This window comes from Cervus elaphus, chromosome 29 (assembly GCF_910594005.1).
Source record: "Cervus elaphus chromosome 29, mCerEla1.1, whole genome shotgun sequence".
NCBI classification, from domain to species: domain Eukaryota; kingdom Metazoa; phylum Chordata; class Mammalia; order Artiodactyla; family Cervidae; genus Cervus; species Cervus elaphus.
The window spans coordinates 36,605,661-36,624,302 of NC_057843.1; the positions used below are offsets into that span (position 1 = coordinate 36,605,661).

At 37.5% G+C, this 18,642-nt stretch overlaps 1 protein-coding gene across 3 annotated transcripts in view; it reads right to left on the reverse strand.

Annotated features, from left to right (window-relative positions):
• KDM4C (lysine demethylase 4C) overlaps positions 1 to 18,642 on the reverse strand; it is a 402,052-nt gene that overhangs the window by 118,048 nt on the left and 265,362 nt on the right. For all 3 annotated transcript variants that reach the window (XM_043891189.1, XM_043891188.1, XM_043891190.1), the window contains 2 exons: positions 15,299 to 15,354; positions 12,708 to 12,816 (listed from right to left, as the gene is read on the reverse strand). In XM_043891189.1, coding sequence (XP_043747124.1) covers positions 12,708 to 12,816; positions 15,299 to 15,354 — 165 coding nt within the window. The remainder of the gene's footprint in view (positions 1 to 12,707; positions 12,817 to 15,298; positions 15,355 to 18,642) is intronic.

Consider the following 18,642-nt stretch of genomic DNA (forward strand, 5'->3'; position numbering starts at 1 on the left):
CTTTCTTGTCTCTGAATCAGTTTTTACAGCAATTACAAGTTTAAAGTTTGGCTTCACATATCTTAATGTCTTTTAATGTTTATGGTTGGAGTGCTCTAACTTGCTGGATTTTGTTACAGATAATTCAAGTATCATACTTGCCTAGTTTCCTAATTTCAATATGCCTTTGATACACAGTATTTATTTTGACGTTTTGCATTGGCTTTTAATTTTCCAATCACTATTAAACAATTTAAAGTAAAAAATAGAATACTGGAGTGGGCTGCCATTTCCTTCTCCAGGGGATCTTCCCAACCCAGGGATCGAACTGGGTCTCCTGAATTGCAGACAGATGGCCACTAAAGGACAGGTGTGATGGCATTTTGGACCCACCCAGATAATCCCAAAATAACCTCATCTCAAAATCCTTAAATCACATCTGTAAAAGTCCCTTTTCCAAATAAGGTGTGACATTTTACATGTTCCAGAGATTAAGACTTAGTATCTTTGGGTGAACATTATTCAGCTTACTACAGTAGGTGATAAATAACACATGCTAAATAAATGAACAGTTTATTAAAAAGAAAAAAAAAACAGGTGAGGAAGAGGAGAATGAGGGGTTATCATTCAATGAGCACTGAGCTTCTGCTTGGGAAGATGAAAATGTTCTGGAGATAGAGGGACATGGTGGTTGTACAACAATATGAATATACTTAATGCCATGTATACCACAGAGCTATACACCTAAAAATAGTTAAAATAATATGTGTTATGTTGAAAAAAGTGAAAGTATTAGTTGCTCAGTTGTGTCCAACTCTTTGCAACCCCATGGACTGTAGCCTGCCAGGCTTTCTGTCCATGGAATTCTCCAGGCAAGAATACTTGAGTGGGTTGCCATTCCCTTCTCCAGGGGATCTTCCTGACCCAGGGATCAAACCAGGGTTTCCTGCATGGCAGGCAGATTCTTTACCATCTGAGCCAACAGGGAAGTTCTACATATTATGTTGAAAAGTGAAAGTGAAGTCACCCAGTTGTGTCCAACTCTTTGTGACCCATGGTATGTAGCCTGTCTGGCTCCTCCATCCATGGAATTTTCTAGGCAAGAATACTGCAGTGGGTTGCCATTTCCTTTTTTAGGGTATCTTCCTGACCCAGAGATTAAACCTGGGTCTCCTGCATTACAGGCAAACTCTTTACCGTCTGAGCTACCAGGGGCCACATGTTATGTTAAGTATATGTAATTACAATAAAAAGGCAAATGAAATTAATTTTACTAACACAAACTAACAAATGGATTTTTAAAAATCCAAACTATTATTATTTTAACATATAACCAACATAAAAATAATTATTAATGAGATATTTCACTTTCTTTTTTTTTCATACTAAGTTTTTGAAGTCTGCTGTGTATTTACACACATCTCAATTTGGATACTAAATTTTCAAGGGTGTTTGAAATGTAAAATGTGGACCTACCAAAACTACAGTTGTAGTTTATGTGCTTATGCTGCTTTCGTTTTTTAACTTTTAAATTAAATACAATCTAAAGTTCAGTTCTTCTGTAACACTAACCATGTTCTAAGTGTCCAATAGCTGCCAATGGCCAGAGGCTACTACACTGGACAGCACAGTGCTACATCATCTGAGGCTTCCCCTTCTCAAGACTCATCTTTCCCTCTTCACACCTCATGATCTGGCTCTCCTAAAATGTCATTTCCTAGACCTTACAATTCCCTCCCACTTCCAGGGTACCGAATATCCTGTTCCTTCTCCTGACCTCTTCTTCAATACACCTCTTCTCATCCTCCAGGGCTCAAATGAGGCATTATGAAGCACTGCTTCTTCCAGCAGGTTTTTCCACACCTCTTGACCGCCAACCCTTGTGCCCCAAATTCAGTAAGGTCTTTCACCACATCCTGGGCTTTTACTACAAAAGAATTTTTCATGCTGCTTTGTAATCACTTGTTGAATTTTCAGTAACTTCCCGTTATCCTGTAATATCTATACAAGCAGAAATGATGTACATTTATCACCTAACCCCAAAGCAAGTCCTAAAGAGATACATACTGGACAGATGAATAAACAAATGAGCGCGCAGCAGGAACCCACTTCCTCCTTATAAATATTTATCTGCTTTGATTCTGATTGGCTAAAAGGCAGTTCACAGAGATTTAGGCAGCAAGGGGTTGCATCAGCTACCATAAGCAGTGACTAACTTTTGAGGGTAGCAACATGCCAGGTCCTTCACTATCTCATGTCATCTTCACAACCACCCCAGTTTACAGACAAGATTCCGAGAGGTTAAACTGTATGGCCAAGGTTCCTTAGGTGGTGGACATGGAACTCAAAACAATCTCAGCCCAGAGCCTACATGCTCAATCTCAATGTAACAGAGGCTGAGAAGTGCATGATCCAAATGGCAATACAGATAAAAGCAAAGAACCGTTGATATTTAAATCAATAAATGCAAACTGGGTTGGTACCCGTATTTATGAGCTCTCTTAGAAAATGACATTTCTAAATTGTGGGAAAATGCCTAAAATAGACCACACTGACTTACATTAAATTAATGACAAGTGTGAAAAGACTGTCACTTTACATAAGAAGCATTTTTTAGGAGCCCCTTCCCAAGGAATAAATAATTTATACTAAAACAGTGAAAAATAAATAATAATGGATCCATTGCTTTACAATAATGACTGTACCTTTCAAAAACTATAACCTCTGTTAATCACTGTAGGACAAGCAAAATCCTATGGGTTGTTTAAAGCCATCCAGCGGCTATCTCGGTTTGGCAAGCATTTGTAGGTATTGACCCAGTTGATGTTGGAGTGAAAGGGGTGACTCCATCTCTGGAACCCTGACCCCAAATCACTCACTCAATTAAAAGATCCATCAGTAATCACTACTCACATAGACAAGATCAGGGCAAAAATGGAGCACTCAGCAGTGTAAGTCAAAAAGTAAGATGACTCCCTCACAATACTCTTTAATCATGGATTATGTGAAGTTCTGCCTATCTATTTAATAATGTTTTTAAAATTAGTCCTCAGGAAAAAAAAATGAGTCAAAACTGAAAAATTTAAAGGCTCCAATCAATTTCCTTTTGCCTCACAGTTGTCTTTCAACAGATAAAGAAAAATCCATAGTAACAAGGTAACATTTCATGCATTTACACATTTTCTCCTATAGACATCTAAAGCCTTCAGAAAGTATATTATTTGTAGTCATGCCCATCTGACATTTTCCATTTTACTCGAAAGATTTGATGGTTTGGTATTACAGCAATATACAAATTTGACAGCTTGCAATAGGATCTAGTCCCTGTAGCAAATCATTCTGACAGTTAAGTACTATACAGCTACTAATGTACTTTTTTTTTTACACTACACTTATTTAAAAATCTTACAAAGTTGGAGACATGCATATGTTGAAATCCTAAAGAATGTTCTTAATGAGGCAATAAATTTTATACTGAGCATATTAAATAACAGGACCCTACAAACCACACCACAATTGTCATTTGCAGTATCGCTTATTCCCCTTTCAGTAATTCCCTATTACAACCAAATTTTTCCTCAACTGCTTTTTAAACAATAAACTTGCTCATCATTGTCAATGTTTATTATCTTCTTAGAATTTCTCTTCATCTTTAAAAATAACAGAAGATGTGAATAAATCAGTACATGAGTTTATGTGAAACATAATGACTTTTACTGATTGCCTTTACAACACATTTTTTTCTTTTAAAGTGATGAAAGATAATCAATATGTCTTTGCATTCCCGGAACTGCACTAACAGAGGCTCTGTCGAATACAACTATGATTTCCTCTAGAAAGAAAGTGAAGCTGCTTTCTCACACTGCTGCAATATTCACTAAATAGGACTCAGAGGGATCTTACAGCGCGAGAGGCAGACCCCATCAGTAATTCTATTTTTAGTATTCGACGCATCTGATAACATAAGCCAGTTGGCAAGAGAATAAGTGTCTTCTTTTAGGAAACAGGAAAGCTGAATGTACTTTTTTTTTTTTTTTACATCCCTGATTCAACTCTTCAGATGGAATACCACAGTGAAACTACTCTATTTTCAGAATTGATGTACCTTTCAAAACTATAATCTTTGGCTTTCAAGTTCACTATTATTTGCCTTCAGGTACAAATTTTAAAGTGTATAGAGGCTTCTAAGCAGAATAGTTGGTCTCAGCCAGATACTGAAAGGCTTGGAGCTCCGTCATCACTGCAGTATAAATTCCTTTTCAAAATAATGTTCTTCACTCGGAGAACACTTGTGCCTGTGCTTGGTTCACTTGTCAAATACAAGTCGGAGGTCATCGAATGCCTGGGGGCAACTTCAGCTATTTCAAAAATCATTTCTCCCTCTATTTGGCTGCAGAAATAAAATTTCAAAACCCATAGGAATGTCTGCAGACGTAGAAACAAGAGGTAGTCACTATGCCACTGTGAGGAAGGTGCATGGTCAACAAATACCACCAAGTTCTCTATGCAATGACAGCACGAGATTTTCTTTGATACATGCAACTGAATATTTCAATAATGTCATAAGACTTCTATTCAAGAACCTTCTCTCCAAAAGGGAAAACCACTTTAAAACTAATTTTTACATTTGGGGTCTGCTGCAATTTTCCAAGATTTCTTATAATCTATAAACTTGCCTTGTTGTTCTATTTATATAAATTCTATGAATATTTAATTAATCCAATCTTTAAGAAGTGACTGACGTGTGTAATAGACATTCACAGTTAAATATGTAACAAATACCATAATTTTGTGCTGATTTACTCCTTTTTTTAATTAAATGTTCTTCCCTTAAATATTATAATCAGATTTAAGATTGGTGATCTGTTTCCTGACCATGCTGCTGTCTTCTGTGTGATCATACTACAAAAGCATTGCCCTCTCTAATTTTCTGTTCTTAATTGTTCCTGATAATTTTTACCCTATGTTTTCTATTATGAAAAATTTTTAAAAAAAGGCATTCTAACTTCACTTGTGTTTTATATCTCTCTACTTCCTTTTTTGTTGTCATCTTTGCACATATGACCAGAAATTCAATTATGACTGTGGCCAACCAATCATATTAGTAGAGAAAACAAGACAGAAGGAAATAAGAAAAGGAAATGACTGAGTAAATTCTAAAATCTATACAGTGTGGCAGAAATTTTTCCTTCTTGTCTTCAGGCATACCAATCATTCGTGACTTCAAACCAACCCCAAGAGTGGCTACCCTGAGCACACATTTAAGTGGGGAGTAGGAGACATCCCTGGCATCCGCTCCATTCTTTTCCCTACCAGGTGACAAAGCTCTGACATCCTCTGGAGAAGCAGAGAAGGTACCAGAGGACATGGGCAAGGGGGTTGGGAACGACAGGACTCATCACAAGGATAATTTTTCCCAACCTGAAAGTCGTTCTGAACCAAAGGAATTCGTTCTAAATGAGTAGATGTAAATCCATGGCTGATTCATGTCAATGTATGGCAAAAACCACTACAATATTGTAAAGTAATTAGCCTCCAACTAATAAAAATAAATGATAAATAAATAAATAAAAAAGAAAATGCTCAGTAATCTAGAACCTGTGTTAATAATGAGAAGAATGCTTAAGGTGACAGAGAAAACGGCTCTCCCTTTTGAACACGGCTTGGATACACAGACTCTTCAGGTAACATTCCGCCACTTCTTTCCTGTTAAAGTGATGATTCTGCTTGATAACCTGGTGCTTCCAGAAAGCCACCTGTAGCATTTTTAAGATGGTGCAGCGATTACTTTATTAGCCCCTGAGACAATTATTCTACACAGAAGTTAAATATTGTTCAAGAAAGAAAAGGGGGGGGGCGGGGAGACAAACTAATTGGATAAATACCACTGTAGCCAAATATATTTTTGTGGTATTTTGGTTAAAAATAACAATGAATTTTATTAAAGCATTTAAATTAACAGCCACATAAATAAAATACAACATCTTGAAAATAACTCCAGTGCCATCCATTTAATTATGCGACTTGAAAGAGGCCACACCTGTGATATTAGCAAACAAGGTGGCTGGATGAGATAAAGGTTCTTCACAAAACATGCACTATTTTAGGATCAACATAATCCACTGAAGAGCACTGAAAGAGTTGTTTTCCATTCGTTGTCTCCTTTTTTTAACAGTGATTATAAAAGGAAAAATCTGCTCTAGCAAACAAATCCTTTCTTACATCCTCTACAAGAATCTTCCTACACAAATAATTGTACAGAGGAGTATTTCAAAAACCACAAGTTGAATCTATGAATAAATAAAAGGCTAACAACAATATTACCAAAATATTCAAATATCTCTGCATAAACTCCAATATTCCATATTCTAAAAAGACTACTACTAACAATAAGCATTTTTTATATAGAGCTTTCATACTTCACAAGACATTTTAAACTCGTTTGCCATAAACTGTTCTTTAAGCCTCTTAGAGTTACTAGCCCTTACTAGTGTTGCTTATTACTGATACAGAAAAACACTAACTTGCCCCAAGGGAAGAGCAGCTCTTTTTATATGGCTAAATGAAAACCTGAAAACTAAAAACCGCCCTCTGGAATTCAGCACTTTGAATGCACAGCAGGCAGCAGTTTTTCTGCCCTGCTGTCAGCAAGAGCCCTCCTTGGGTGAGAGCACCCCAGCATGCATCACATCTCTGTCTGTTTGTCTATCTGTCTCTCCCACACACACACAAAGACACATACACAGACACACCTACACACCCCCCTCTAAAACTGGGCCAGGCTCTGATTAGTCGCTTTCTCAACAAGGTGATTTAACGGCAACTGGATAAGAAACTGGAACAGCAGCACCACCTAGTGGGCACTGGAGAGAGGCTCAGCGTTCCCTTGCCACTGCTTCAGTCAGGTCACCCTAGGTTTCAATCCCCAGCTGACCAGAGGTTCCAAGATCAGAACTCTCAGACAACAGGAAAAGTGCTCCATGGGTATTCAGAGACTCTCCAATTACTGCTAGGCTCTGTGGCCTAATCATATGTACCCACTGATGCAGATAAGGTAACCAGTGCCTTGTTTAAAGCAGCATGTGGAAAAGATGTGTATGAATTTAGCACCATGACTTTTAAAGAATTTTTCTTTAAAAAAAAAAAAATAAAGGACAAGTCATTTCATATTGTCTGATCAGATCCTTCAGCCACAACAATTTTATGTCAGAGCACAGAGAGTAAGTAAAATTTTGCTGCCTTTTTATTCAGTTCATGAATATTTATTCAGTACCTACCATATGTGTGCACATACACATATCACAAAATTTTAATCTCTATGATACTTGATTAGTAATCAAGGTTGTTCTCACTGTTATATTTAAAATGGATGACCAACAAGGACCTAATACATAGCACATGGGACTCTGCTCAATGTTATGTGCTAGCCTGGATGGAAGGGAGATTTGGGAGAGAATGGATACATGTGTGTTTATGGCTGAGTCCCTTCACTGTTCACGTGAAATGACCCAGATAACCACGATGGTATGGTCGCTCACCTAGAGCCAGACATCCTGAAGTGTGAAGTCAAGTGGGCCTTAGGAAACATTACTACAAACAAAGCTAGTGGAGATGATGGAATTCCAGCTGAGCTATTTCAAAGTGTAAAAGATGATGCTGTTAAAATGCTGCACTCAATGGATAAGGAAGCTGTGGTACATATACACCATGGAATATTACTCAGCCGTTAAAAAGAATTCATTTGAATCAGTTTTAATGAGATGGATGAAACTGGAGCCCATTATACAGAGTGAAGTAAGCCAGAAAGATAAAGAACATTACAGCATACTAACACATATATATGGAATTTAGAAAGATGGTAATGATAACCCTATATGCAAAACAGAAAAAGAGACACAGAAGTACAGAACAGACTTTTGAACTCTGTGGGAGAAGGTGAGGGTGGGATCTTTCGAAAGAACAGCATGTATATTATCTACGGTGAAACAGATCACCAGCCCAGGTGGGATGCATGAGACAAGTGCTCGGGCCTGGTGCACTGGGAAGACCCAGAGGAATCGGGTGGAGAGGGAGGTGGGAGGGGGGATCGGGATGGGGAATACATGTAACTCCATGGCTGATTCATGTTAATGTACGACAAAACCCACTGAAATGTTGTGAAGTAATTAGCCTCCAGTTAATAAAAAAAAAAAAGAAAGAAAGTAACATAATGATCAATAATAGGTAATCAAAAATATGATCCTAAAAAAATTAAAGTTTAACTTGGTTTAAAATAAAATGCAATTAAAAAATAAATAAATAAAATAAAATGCTGCACTCAATATGCCAGCAAATTTGGAAAATTCAGCAGTGGCCACAGGACTGGAAAAGGTCAGTTTTCATTCCAATCCCAAAGAAAGGCAATGGCAAAGAGTGTTCAAACTACTGTACAATTTGCTCTCATGTCACATGCTAGCAAGGTAATGCTCAACATCCTTCAAGCTAGGCTTCAACAGTACACAAACTGAGAAACACCAGATGTACAACCTAAATTTAGAAAATGCAGAGGAACCAGAGATTAAATTACCAACATTAGTTGGATCATAGAAAAAGCAAGAGGATTCCAGAAAAACATCTATTTCTGTTTCATTGACTATACTAAAGCCTTTGACTGTGCAGATCACAAGAAAATGTGGAAAATTCTTAAAGAAACGGGAATACCAGACCACCTTACTGGTCTCCTGAGAAACCTGTATTAAGAAGCAACAGTTAGAACCAGACATGGAATAACAAACTTATTCAAAATTGGGAAAGGGGTACATCAAGGTTATATACTGTTACTCTGCTTATTTAACTTCTATGCAGAGTATATCATGTGAAATGCTGGGCTGGATGACTCATTTCCAAAGAGCCAACTCACTGGAAAATACCTTGATGCTGGGGAAGATTGCAAGCAGGAGAAGAGGAGGGTGACAAGAAATTAAGGGGTGACAGAGGATAAGATGGTGACAGAGGATAAGACTCAATGGACATGAGTTTGAGCAAACTCCGGGAGACAGTGAAGGACAGAGAAGCCAGGCATGCTGCAGACCATGGGGTCACAAAGAGCTGGACATGACTTGGAGACTGAACAGCAATAACAATCACAACATTGTTAACTGGCTATAACCCAGTTCAAAATAAAAAGTTTAAAGTTTGGGGGGGGAAGTAATCAAGGTTGCTCAATTTCTATAAGAACTGCTGCTGCTGCTGCTAAGTCTCTTCAGTCGTGTCCGACTCCGTGTGACCCCACAGACGGTAGCCCACCAGGCTCCTCTGTCCCTGGGATTCTCCAGGCAAGAATACTGGAGTGGGTTGCCATTTCCTTCTCCAGTGCATGCATGCTAAGTCACTCCAGTTGTGTCCAACTTTGTGCAACCCTACAGACAGCAGCCCACCAGGCTCCTCTGTCCATGGATTCCCTAGGCAAGAATACTGGAGTGGGTTGCCATATCCTTCTCTGTCTTTAAGAACAGGTAATGTTAAAATACTAAATTGGATCATAAAATTAATAATTGTACAGTAGCAAATATATATATAGGTTGCCAAATGTTATTGTGTTATTCACAAATAAGAAATTCAAATAATCAGCAAAAAAAAAAAAAAAACCAAACTCTAGGGATGCTTTTTTAAAAGCAATTAAGAATTTCCATTCTGTCAAGACTGCCACTTCTTTCAACAAAGATATTATCTTTCTGAAAATGGCAAAAATTTTCTCATCATGTGTATGTCCTCTATGGACCAGGGGGTTCTCATATGGGGGTGATTTTACCTCCGAGGATATATCTGGCATTGCTTACTTTCTTTCTAGTTTTGTTGAGAAGTAACTGGCATACCTCACTGTGTAAGTTTACAGCATCGTGCATGATGGCCTGACTTACATATACTGTGAATGAATATCACAGTATGTCTAGCTAACATCCACCTTCTCATATAGATACAACAAAAAGAAATTTAAGAAGGGAAAAAAATTATTCCTGTGATGAGAACTCACAGGATTTACTCCCTTAGGAACTTTCCCACAATATACAGCAGTCTCAGCTATAGTCATGATGCTGCCCATTACATCCACAGTGCTTATTTACCTTATAACTAGAAGTTTATACCTTTTGGCTTCACCTGTTTGGTCAGGGATGCTGCGATCTATGATACACATGACAGCCGTTCACAACAACTAACTTACCAAAAAGATCAACAGAGCCAAAGCCAAAAAAGCCCAGTCTAGACTATGAGATGCTGGAAGAAAGGAACAAAGTCTTACTCAAAAATATACACTAAGTATTTGGTAAGGTCAGGTAATAACTGTTTGGTGAAATACACTGACGCCAACATCTAATTCCTATCCCCAACCCCTCATCTGTGTGAATAAGAAGGCAGATGAACAATCTAGCATCCAGAAAAGGGCTGGCTACAGCTCCAGAAAAAAAGTGAAACTGACAGTAGCAGACACACATACATTCACTAAACAGACATAGTAAAATACTCCATCTAGACTTAGGTCAGCCGAGATGAAATACTACATGAAAATACTGCTCTTACTTCTAGCTGGATGTACATTTATTAGATTAATTAAACTTCAAAAGAATATGCAACATACACAATCAAGGTGGCAACCTTTGCCATTTTTGGAGGCCATCATCAGATTTCAGATTTCTAGATACAGTTTCTTGACCGGCACTGAAATGATCCATGCTGGCCCTCCCTGTTGTTCCATTACACCCCTCTGAGACTGGTATTGGTGACAACAGATCACTAAGGACAACCTGTAGACAAGAGTAGCCAGTACATAGGTCCTTAAAGGGAAGCACCAGGGGCAGTGGCCACTTACTCCAAGGGGCATTAAACTGATAACAGAAACCATCTTTAGGAGAGAGACCCAAAGGTGGGTGTTAAATGTAGTGTAGTGTTGGGATTTCTACAAATACGTATTACTTGTAAATCAGAAAAAAATTAAACTGTAAGACATTTGTTAGTATTTGTCACACTAAGCATTACGTTTTGTAGTATGTAATGAACTCAACATTTTTCTTTATAACCTGCCTTACAATCCTAATTCTGGCCATTTTTTTGTTTATTTCTTTCTTATTGGTAGGTTGTTTTTCCCCCAATGAAAAATATTTTTTTATAATTTTTAATGGACAAAACTAATGCATTCTGTTCTAATCATAAAGACCCAAACAATATCCACAGATAGACTATGTATCAACTGAATAATGAAAACAAGTTTATATAAGTAAAAAGCAATAGACGAAAAGCAGTTTGCACATAAAATGTAATGTGATACAGGATTTATTGTATTTCTTCTTTTTTCTGTACCAATTTTTCAACCTTTGAGGTGTTAAAATGTTTGCACTCAAACTGCACTTTGATACTTTGTTTATAAGTATCAGCACAGTAAGACAAAAGAGAGGACAAAAAAAGGCTACATATGAGATTTCTTGAAATCAAGTAGAAACAGCAGTCTGCACAGTCACAGAAGACACTACTTCTGCCTCTCTCTTCATGTCAAGGTTAGTTTTTCTTTTTAAACTGGTGATCAAGATATAAGGTTGCAAACATTTTCCTTTGGAAGTTCATGAGCTGAACAACCTTACTCTCTTCTGATAGTCACCATGAGCTTTAAAGGGCCATTTAAATGCCCAGTTATTTCCATCTCATTCTCAAAACTTCCATTACCACACTCTGATCATGTTGGCAGATGATCTCATATCTGCCAACAGCAATCATCGGGCCTAGAAAGGGCCACATATTTTCTAGCTATGTGAAATTCTTAATGGAGCTATAATGAAAAATAACAGTGTTCACTGAAAGACAGGAGAATAGATTCTAAGTTCCTGAGACAGAAGTCCAGAGACAAAACACCCTGCTAACCAGTGGGGGAGAGACTACTAATAACAAAGAAACACTCAGGTGGAGAGTTACAGCTCAGTGTCTGAAATAGTGGAAAGACCCCAAGTTAGAAATAACAAGGACTAAAGAAATTGCAGGGTATTAAGTCCACTTGTAAGACGTGCTTCAGCATTTTAAAGTCATGCAATTCACCTTTAGGAAAAATTCTCATTAAATATGAAATATTAAGAGCCTGAACTAGTAACCTGTTAGCTCACAGTTTAACAGAACTCCAAGATAACTTTAGTGTTGAGGACATTAAAGGCTTACCTTTTCATGAAAAAAAGAAAAAAAAAAAAACAATCTAACAAAGAGAAACAATGAGAAGATAACCAGCCAGAGAGTTGGACAATTTAAATGAACTTTATCTGTTGGTGAGAAAATCCCTCAGGAATAATCAATTTCTCTGCAAGTTTCTTGGTGAAGAGATGATGAAATCAAGTTAGACTCATTTTTCTAAGTCAAGGCCAACCAAAGACAGGCAAGAGAGAGAAAGACTAAGCAATTAAAACAGAGATATTTGGATAGCTCGGGTCAGTTACTAACAAACTTCAGTGATCACCTTGAGATTGAAAAGTCACATAAATTCATGAAATGCAGTATTCCTTTGCCTCACTGAAGACATAAGTCGTAGAAAGCTATATGCACACTTACAACACAACAGAAAAAGAATACGTACAGATAAGTAATTTAGGCTAAAAGGATAAAAAATGTAGAATAATTCAAAGAAACTAAGAAAAAAGTATGTGCATGAATAGATATATTCAGAACTTGAAATTAACACTAATTTATGAGGGAAAAAAAAAAGTATTGGCACTCACCAATTTTAACCTCTGTAAAGGTATTCTGCCTACATCTATCTGGGTCCTTTCTGGGACATTAGTAAACCGGACTTCTGGGACTGCAACGGCGCACATGACGTGGGCCCACCTACAGGAAAGGAGACAGAAACGTAAACAAAAGTTCCCTAAACTTAACACAGCCTGTACTTCCACCAGGAGGTGACAATTCACATGCATGGGAAACACACAGATGGGAAAGCAAGCCCAGAGCACCTATGTCCATCACAAACAGACTCTGAATTTTAAAGCTATTGGATGATACCTGGATAGATTCAGTGCCACACCTGCCCACCACAGTGACATGAAGAACTAGATGAAGACCAATGAATACTATCATTGTATTTGTATGTTTCTACATATGACCTGAAAAATACTGAGATGCACGTCTGCTACTTCACTTGACACTGAACTATAGAGGTGTTTAATATACTTAAGATAATTAATATGTGGCAAAAGATTAGTTCAATTAATAAAAGGTATGAAAATGAAATGAGTATACCATATAATCTTTTTACATAATTCTGATGTCATGAAGCAAACCAGAACAAATAGCAAAAATTCTCTAGAAGAATTAATGCAGATTAAGTCTTTCATTAAATTGTTTCTTATTGCAATCCTGCTATAATCAAAGGAACCAAGAGATAAGGGGAAATGAAATTTAACTTGTTCCCTGGTTTCCTTCTAAAACTCTTGTGCTCAGTTCAGTTCAGTTGCTCAGTCATGTCTGACTCTTTGAGACCCCATGGACAGCAGAACACCAGGCTTCCCTGTCCATCACCAACTCCCAGAAGTTACTCAAAAATCTTGTGTATCTCCTTTCAAATTCTGAATCACTCCAGAAAAATGACAACGTCCTCATTAACACTATTAAGTTTCTCATAAATCTTATGCCTCATACAAACATAAAGACTCGTGGTTTAAAGAGATTTTGAAAGAATTATCAAATTTGTCAGCTTATTTTTAAGTCAAAGCATGTTATTTCACTCAAATAACATAAGACTCCATCCTGCCTTTAAAGACCACCAGGAGAGAGAATAAGTATCAACCCCAACAGGGCACTCCTTCATATCTAAATAAACACTATAATTTATAGCAAACATTACTTCTTTTTGTCCTAGTCCAGGGGAAGAAAGAGAAGTCCTTATCACCTCCATCTTTACAGGAACCGCCTAAGTCATCTGGCAGTCTGCACCACTCATGTAACAGTCCCAGAACCAGTCAATAGTTTTTAGCATAGTGTCAATCACATTAACTAAGACTAAGAGATGAACATCCAAAATCAAGCAAATACCCAGTCTCTTAGACTAAACTTTACCAACACAGAAATGATAAATGTCTTTATTCTCCCTTATAAACAATCAGAAACATGTGTGCATGCACATGATTACATGACATTACATTATATTACTCCAGGAGTCTCAACTGCAGTGTCCATCGGGCCAGGCAGGATGAAACCAAATAAACATATACTGGTAAATCATGGTAACCTAGAGAATGCCTACTTTCTTTAAGCCAGGTTCTCATACTGACTGGTTATTGTCATATAGAGATGCACAATCATTTATCAAGTAAAGATGAAAATTTGGATTTTTATATAACTCTCAACTTTTAAAATCTGAATTAAATTAAAAAATGGTGTCAGTCAAATAAAACATATCTTGCGGCTGGATGTGGCTCTCAAGTGCCATAATACAACCTACACCTAAATCATTTCTACAAGTTTCTATTTTATAGGAACCTATAATTTGCTTTGGCCCCATCTTAAATGATTAAACTGGGTCATAAAGATAAAATTCATGCAAAAATACATTTCAGCTACTGCCATAGAAACATTACCCATCTTTTTTGTTCACTTATGAGTCTCTTCATATTTTCCAACTGTCCCCTTTAAACTGTAAAATCAATCTTTTCTCCCTATGTTTCTATTTTAGAATATACACTTTCTTGTTAATTTACTGGTGTTAAAAGTAAATGGTTTTGTTCTAATGCTATGATTATAATTGATTTTATTTATCTGAAGATAACAGATTTCATTGTTTTCAGGCATATTCTGCTTTTATTACAACAACAGCATTCATCAAATTAAAAACAAGAATTCCAATGGCACGAGAATATGGGCTGCCTTCAAACTCTGTTAGTGAAAGAGGCGTTACTCTTTATGACGTCAAAGACAGAACAGCAGCAGCCTGAGAACACCTTCACCCGGCGGAGGTGCGTGTGCTGTCAGTAATGGTTTCTGGAAACACGTACAAAATCTCCACCTTGCACCTGAACGGCAAGAGCTGTGGAACAGGGTGGGAGGGAGGTTCAAGGAGAAGGGGACATATGTATACTTATGGTTGATTTATGCTGTTTTATGGCAGAAACCAACACAGCATTGTAAAGCAATTATCCTCCAATTAAAAATTATTTTTAAAAAAGACCAAACATTTTAACTTATTAATAAAAACAAAGCTGTGGAACAAACATGTACAACAATGAGAGGCAAAGCACACTATAAACCCAGAGGTTCAACACTCAACAGAGGAGAAGGAAATGATGAAATTCCACACAAGTAACGCACTACTTACTTATTGTTCTTAGTTTCCTTAAGCGCACCCCCTCTTAAATTGCAGAGACAGCACTCCTAGGGCAGAAACAAATGTCACACAATTATTAGAGCCATGTAATAAAAGTCAGCACTATTATCCCCATACAGTCTAGTTTTTTATTTTAAAATTAAAACTATCAGTAACTTCATGAAGGACTATCTCTTAATAGTTCAAGAAGGGAGAGGAAAAAGAGAGATGGGAAGGTGAGAGACACCCGACAGTGTTCTGGGTGTGTGTTATCTCCTGGAGGGAATTGGCATTATCCTAGCACCAAGAACGCCATTGCTGGGTGAACCTGTGACACCAGAAACTGGTGTGTGGAGAGGTAGGTACTAGAACTCTACAACAGAGGCACACACATACAACTCAGTTCCCTTGAGTTCTGGGAATCCATTCCTGTACACGGGATGGCTAAAAAGCAGAGTCGTGGCAGGCTTTGTTCTAATACAGGGATAAGCAGGAAGCTCTTTATAAGAACACTCTTTACAGAAGTATCACTTGGGTCTTTCTGTTGGCAAATAGTGCTGGAAAAATTATTCTGATAAATGCAGGCTTTCCAGAAAAACAGAAAACAGTGCCATAAAATGTATTCCTTTATCTTCCCCACATTAACTTTATATTTTTGGCACTTTAAAAAAATAATTGTATTTATTTACTTATCTTTGGCTGCATTGGGTCTCTATTGTGGCAAGCTAGGGCTACTCTCTAGTTGTGGTGCATGGACTTATTGCTGTGGCTTCTCTTGTTGCAGAACACGGGTCTAGGGCATGCTGGCTTCAGGAGTTACTGCACATGGGCTCCGTAGTTGCAGCTACTGGGCTCCAGCACACAGGCTCAACAGTCACGGCACATGGACTTAACTGCTCTGTGTCATGTGGGATCTTCCTGGACCAGGGATCGAACCTGTGTCACCTGAATTGGGAGGTGGATTCTTTACACTGAGCTACCAGGGAAAGCCCTCTATTTTTGGCATTTTTATGTGTCTTAGATTGGCATATACTTTTCACTCCAAGATGACTCCCTTTACATAATAAAGATATATTTATCACTTCTCATTACAATTTTATGAAAAACTCCATAAGAAAACATGGCCAAAAAGTAATGCAATGCCTTCTGTTGACCTAGAATTTTTAACTAAATATCTAAGCAACTTTTTTATTTTCAACCTCAAGCTTATACTCCCAGTTTACTGCACTAGTATCTTTTTTTCAATAGTTACAGGTTATTTGGTGTTTGTTTTTTTTTTTCCTTCAAGCTGTCTATATAAAATTTCTTTATCTATTCTCCCAGGTGATCTCCTTTAAATGATTTTGACAGCTTTGCCCAAGCCTGTGAAGATTATATCCCTCTAACTTATCTAATAATAATGGGGTGTCAAACTCTGCAGCATTTATTTTTCTGAGAATAACACCAAAACTACTGAGGAGAATCAACATATCTATAGAACTCTTAATAGGGAGCAAAAAAAAAAAAAGAAAATACCAGAAATGTTCGATGGTTTTATTTGTCTGGGAAGTCTCTACACATTGATTTGAAATTTCCCTGGTGATTATTAAAGCTTCACAGTAGCAAAAGCTGCCCTGTGGCCATCCATTTGAATCCATCACAAACCCAGCTCAAGAACGTGATGGAGAACATTCTCTAGTGCAAAGCCATATTCCAGGGGCCTTTCAAAGAACTGGTTTTGATGAAACACACAATAAAAGGAAAATTTTACAGTCAAAATATTGAAAATGAAAAATAGAATAATTTTAATTATTCAATAACATCCAAATTATTCAGTAACTATTTCATAAAATGTTTTTAACTTTCAGTATTTTTCCAGTAACTTAACACACTTTCTACAGAGAGAGAATGAAAATAAAAACAAAACACAAGGTCAGATACTTTCATTCAATATAAAAAGATGTGAGTATGAAGTGGGAATGTGGGAAAGGAGAGTTGTAGACTGTGAGGAGAACAGACACTGAGAGAATTAGCTATCTGATTAATGAAACTAGTAGTGAGAAGAAGCCTAAAGGGATGACTGGCAGAGTTAAAAACAGCAAAGCAGCATGGAGGCTGCTCCATATACCTGATTAGGATCATGAACAGGTACACGTGCTACACAGCACGCCTACAACAGGAGGAACATCCTGTAAAGTGGAACCTGTAGACTCAAGATGTTAAGTGGAGTTGAGAAGACTCTCACCTGCCACAACATGAAACTTGTTCTTTTGGTACCTCCCGCTCACAAAATCAATGGACAATTCAAAGGCCTTGGTTCACCTAACCTCTTGGCAGCATTCAACATAATTGATTATGCCTGAAACAGTTTCTTCCCGTGGTTTCTATGACCGGACACTCTCCTCATTGTCCCCCATCTCAAGTTGATCCTTAGCTTTCTTTTACAGGTATCTCTTTCATGCTCCTTAAACACTGTAATTTCTGTAGTAGGGCCTATTCACTCCTCTCCATACCTGTTTGCTGGGCATCTGATCCACTACCTTGATTCCCAGGTCACTGACTCAAACATTTAATTTCTGTCATGTCTGACAGTCCACAGGAAGCTCAAACACATGTGCAGGACTGAACTCATGTCTTCTTCCCAAGTCTGTACTCCTTCAGCTTCCCAGCAGTGGCAACAACCAGCCATTCTAGCTCAGGCTAGAAGATATAATCTTCCTCTCATCTGAGACTTAATCAATTAAATTCTGTAAATCCCACCTTCCATGAGTTTCCCTCTAAACTGAACACACCCTTGGCATTTCAAAGTAAATGCTGATTCCTCAAGGAGGGGTCTCCTAATTCCCTGCTCAGTCACTTCCCTCTTGTTACTCTTGTTCACTATTTATTGAATTCCTTCTGCTGTCCTCACTAAACTGTTAGCTCAGTGAGTGCTGGCAGAAATTTGTTAGGTGACTCTTTATAACGACACCCAATAGAGAAAGCACCCTCCATAAGAATTTGTTAAATAAACGAGAAAATATGGCAAAACAGGCAGAGCGAAAATCCTGAAAATCATCAAAGCATCACAAAACTGCAAAGACCATGTTCACATACTGGTGGGAGTACTAAGGAAAGAAAACTTCAGGCTTCAGTGACTTAACATGGAGTTAAGAAACAGTGAGTGATTCGACATAGAGTTATTTTTGCCATGATCTGCTTGAGTAGAAATCATATTTCTTAGTAAAGGACAAAAAAATCTGAGGCCAAGTAAAGCTATTTTGATCTACATGATATTATATGATACCATGGTTTCTGTTTAATTCACTTAATTTGGAAAAAATAACTAGGAAAGAGTAAAATCATGTCCAGTTACACCATTTTTCTTTTTTTGACTC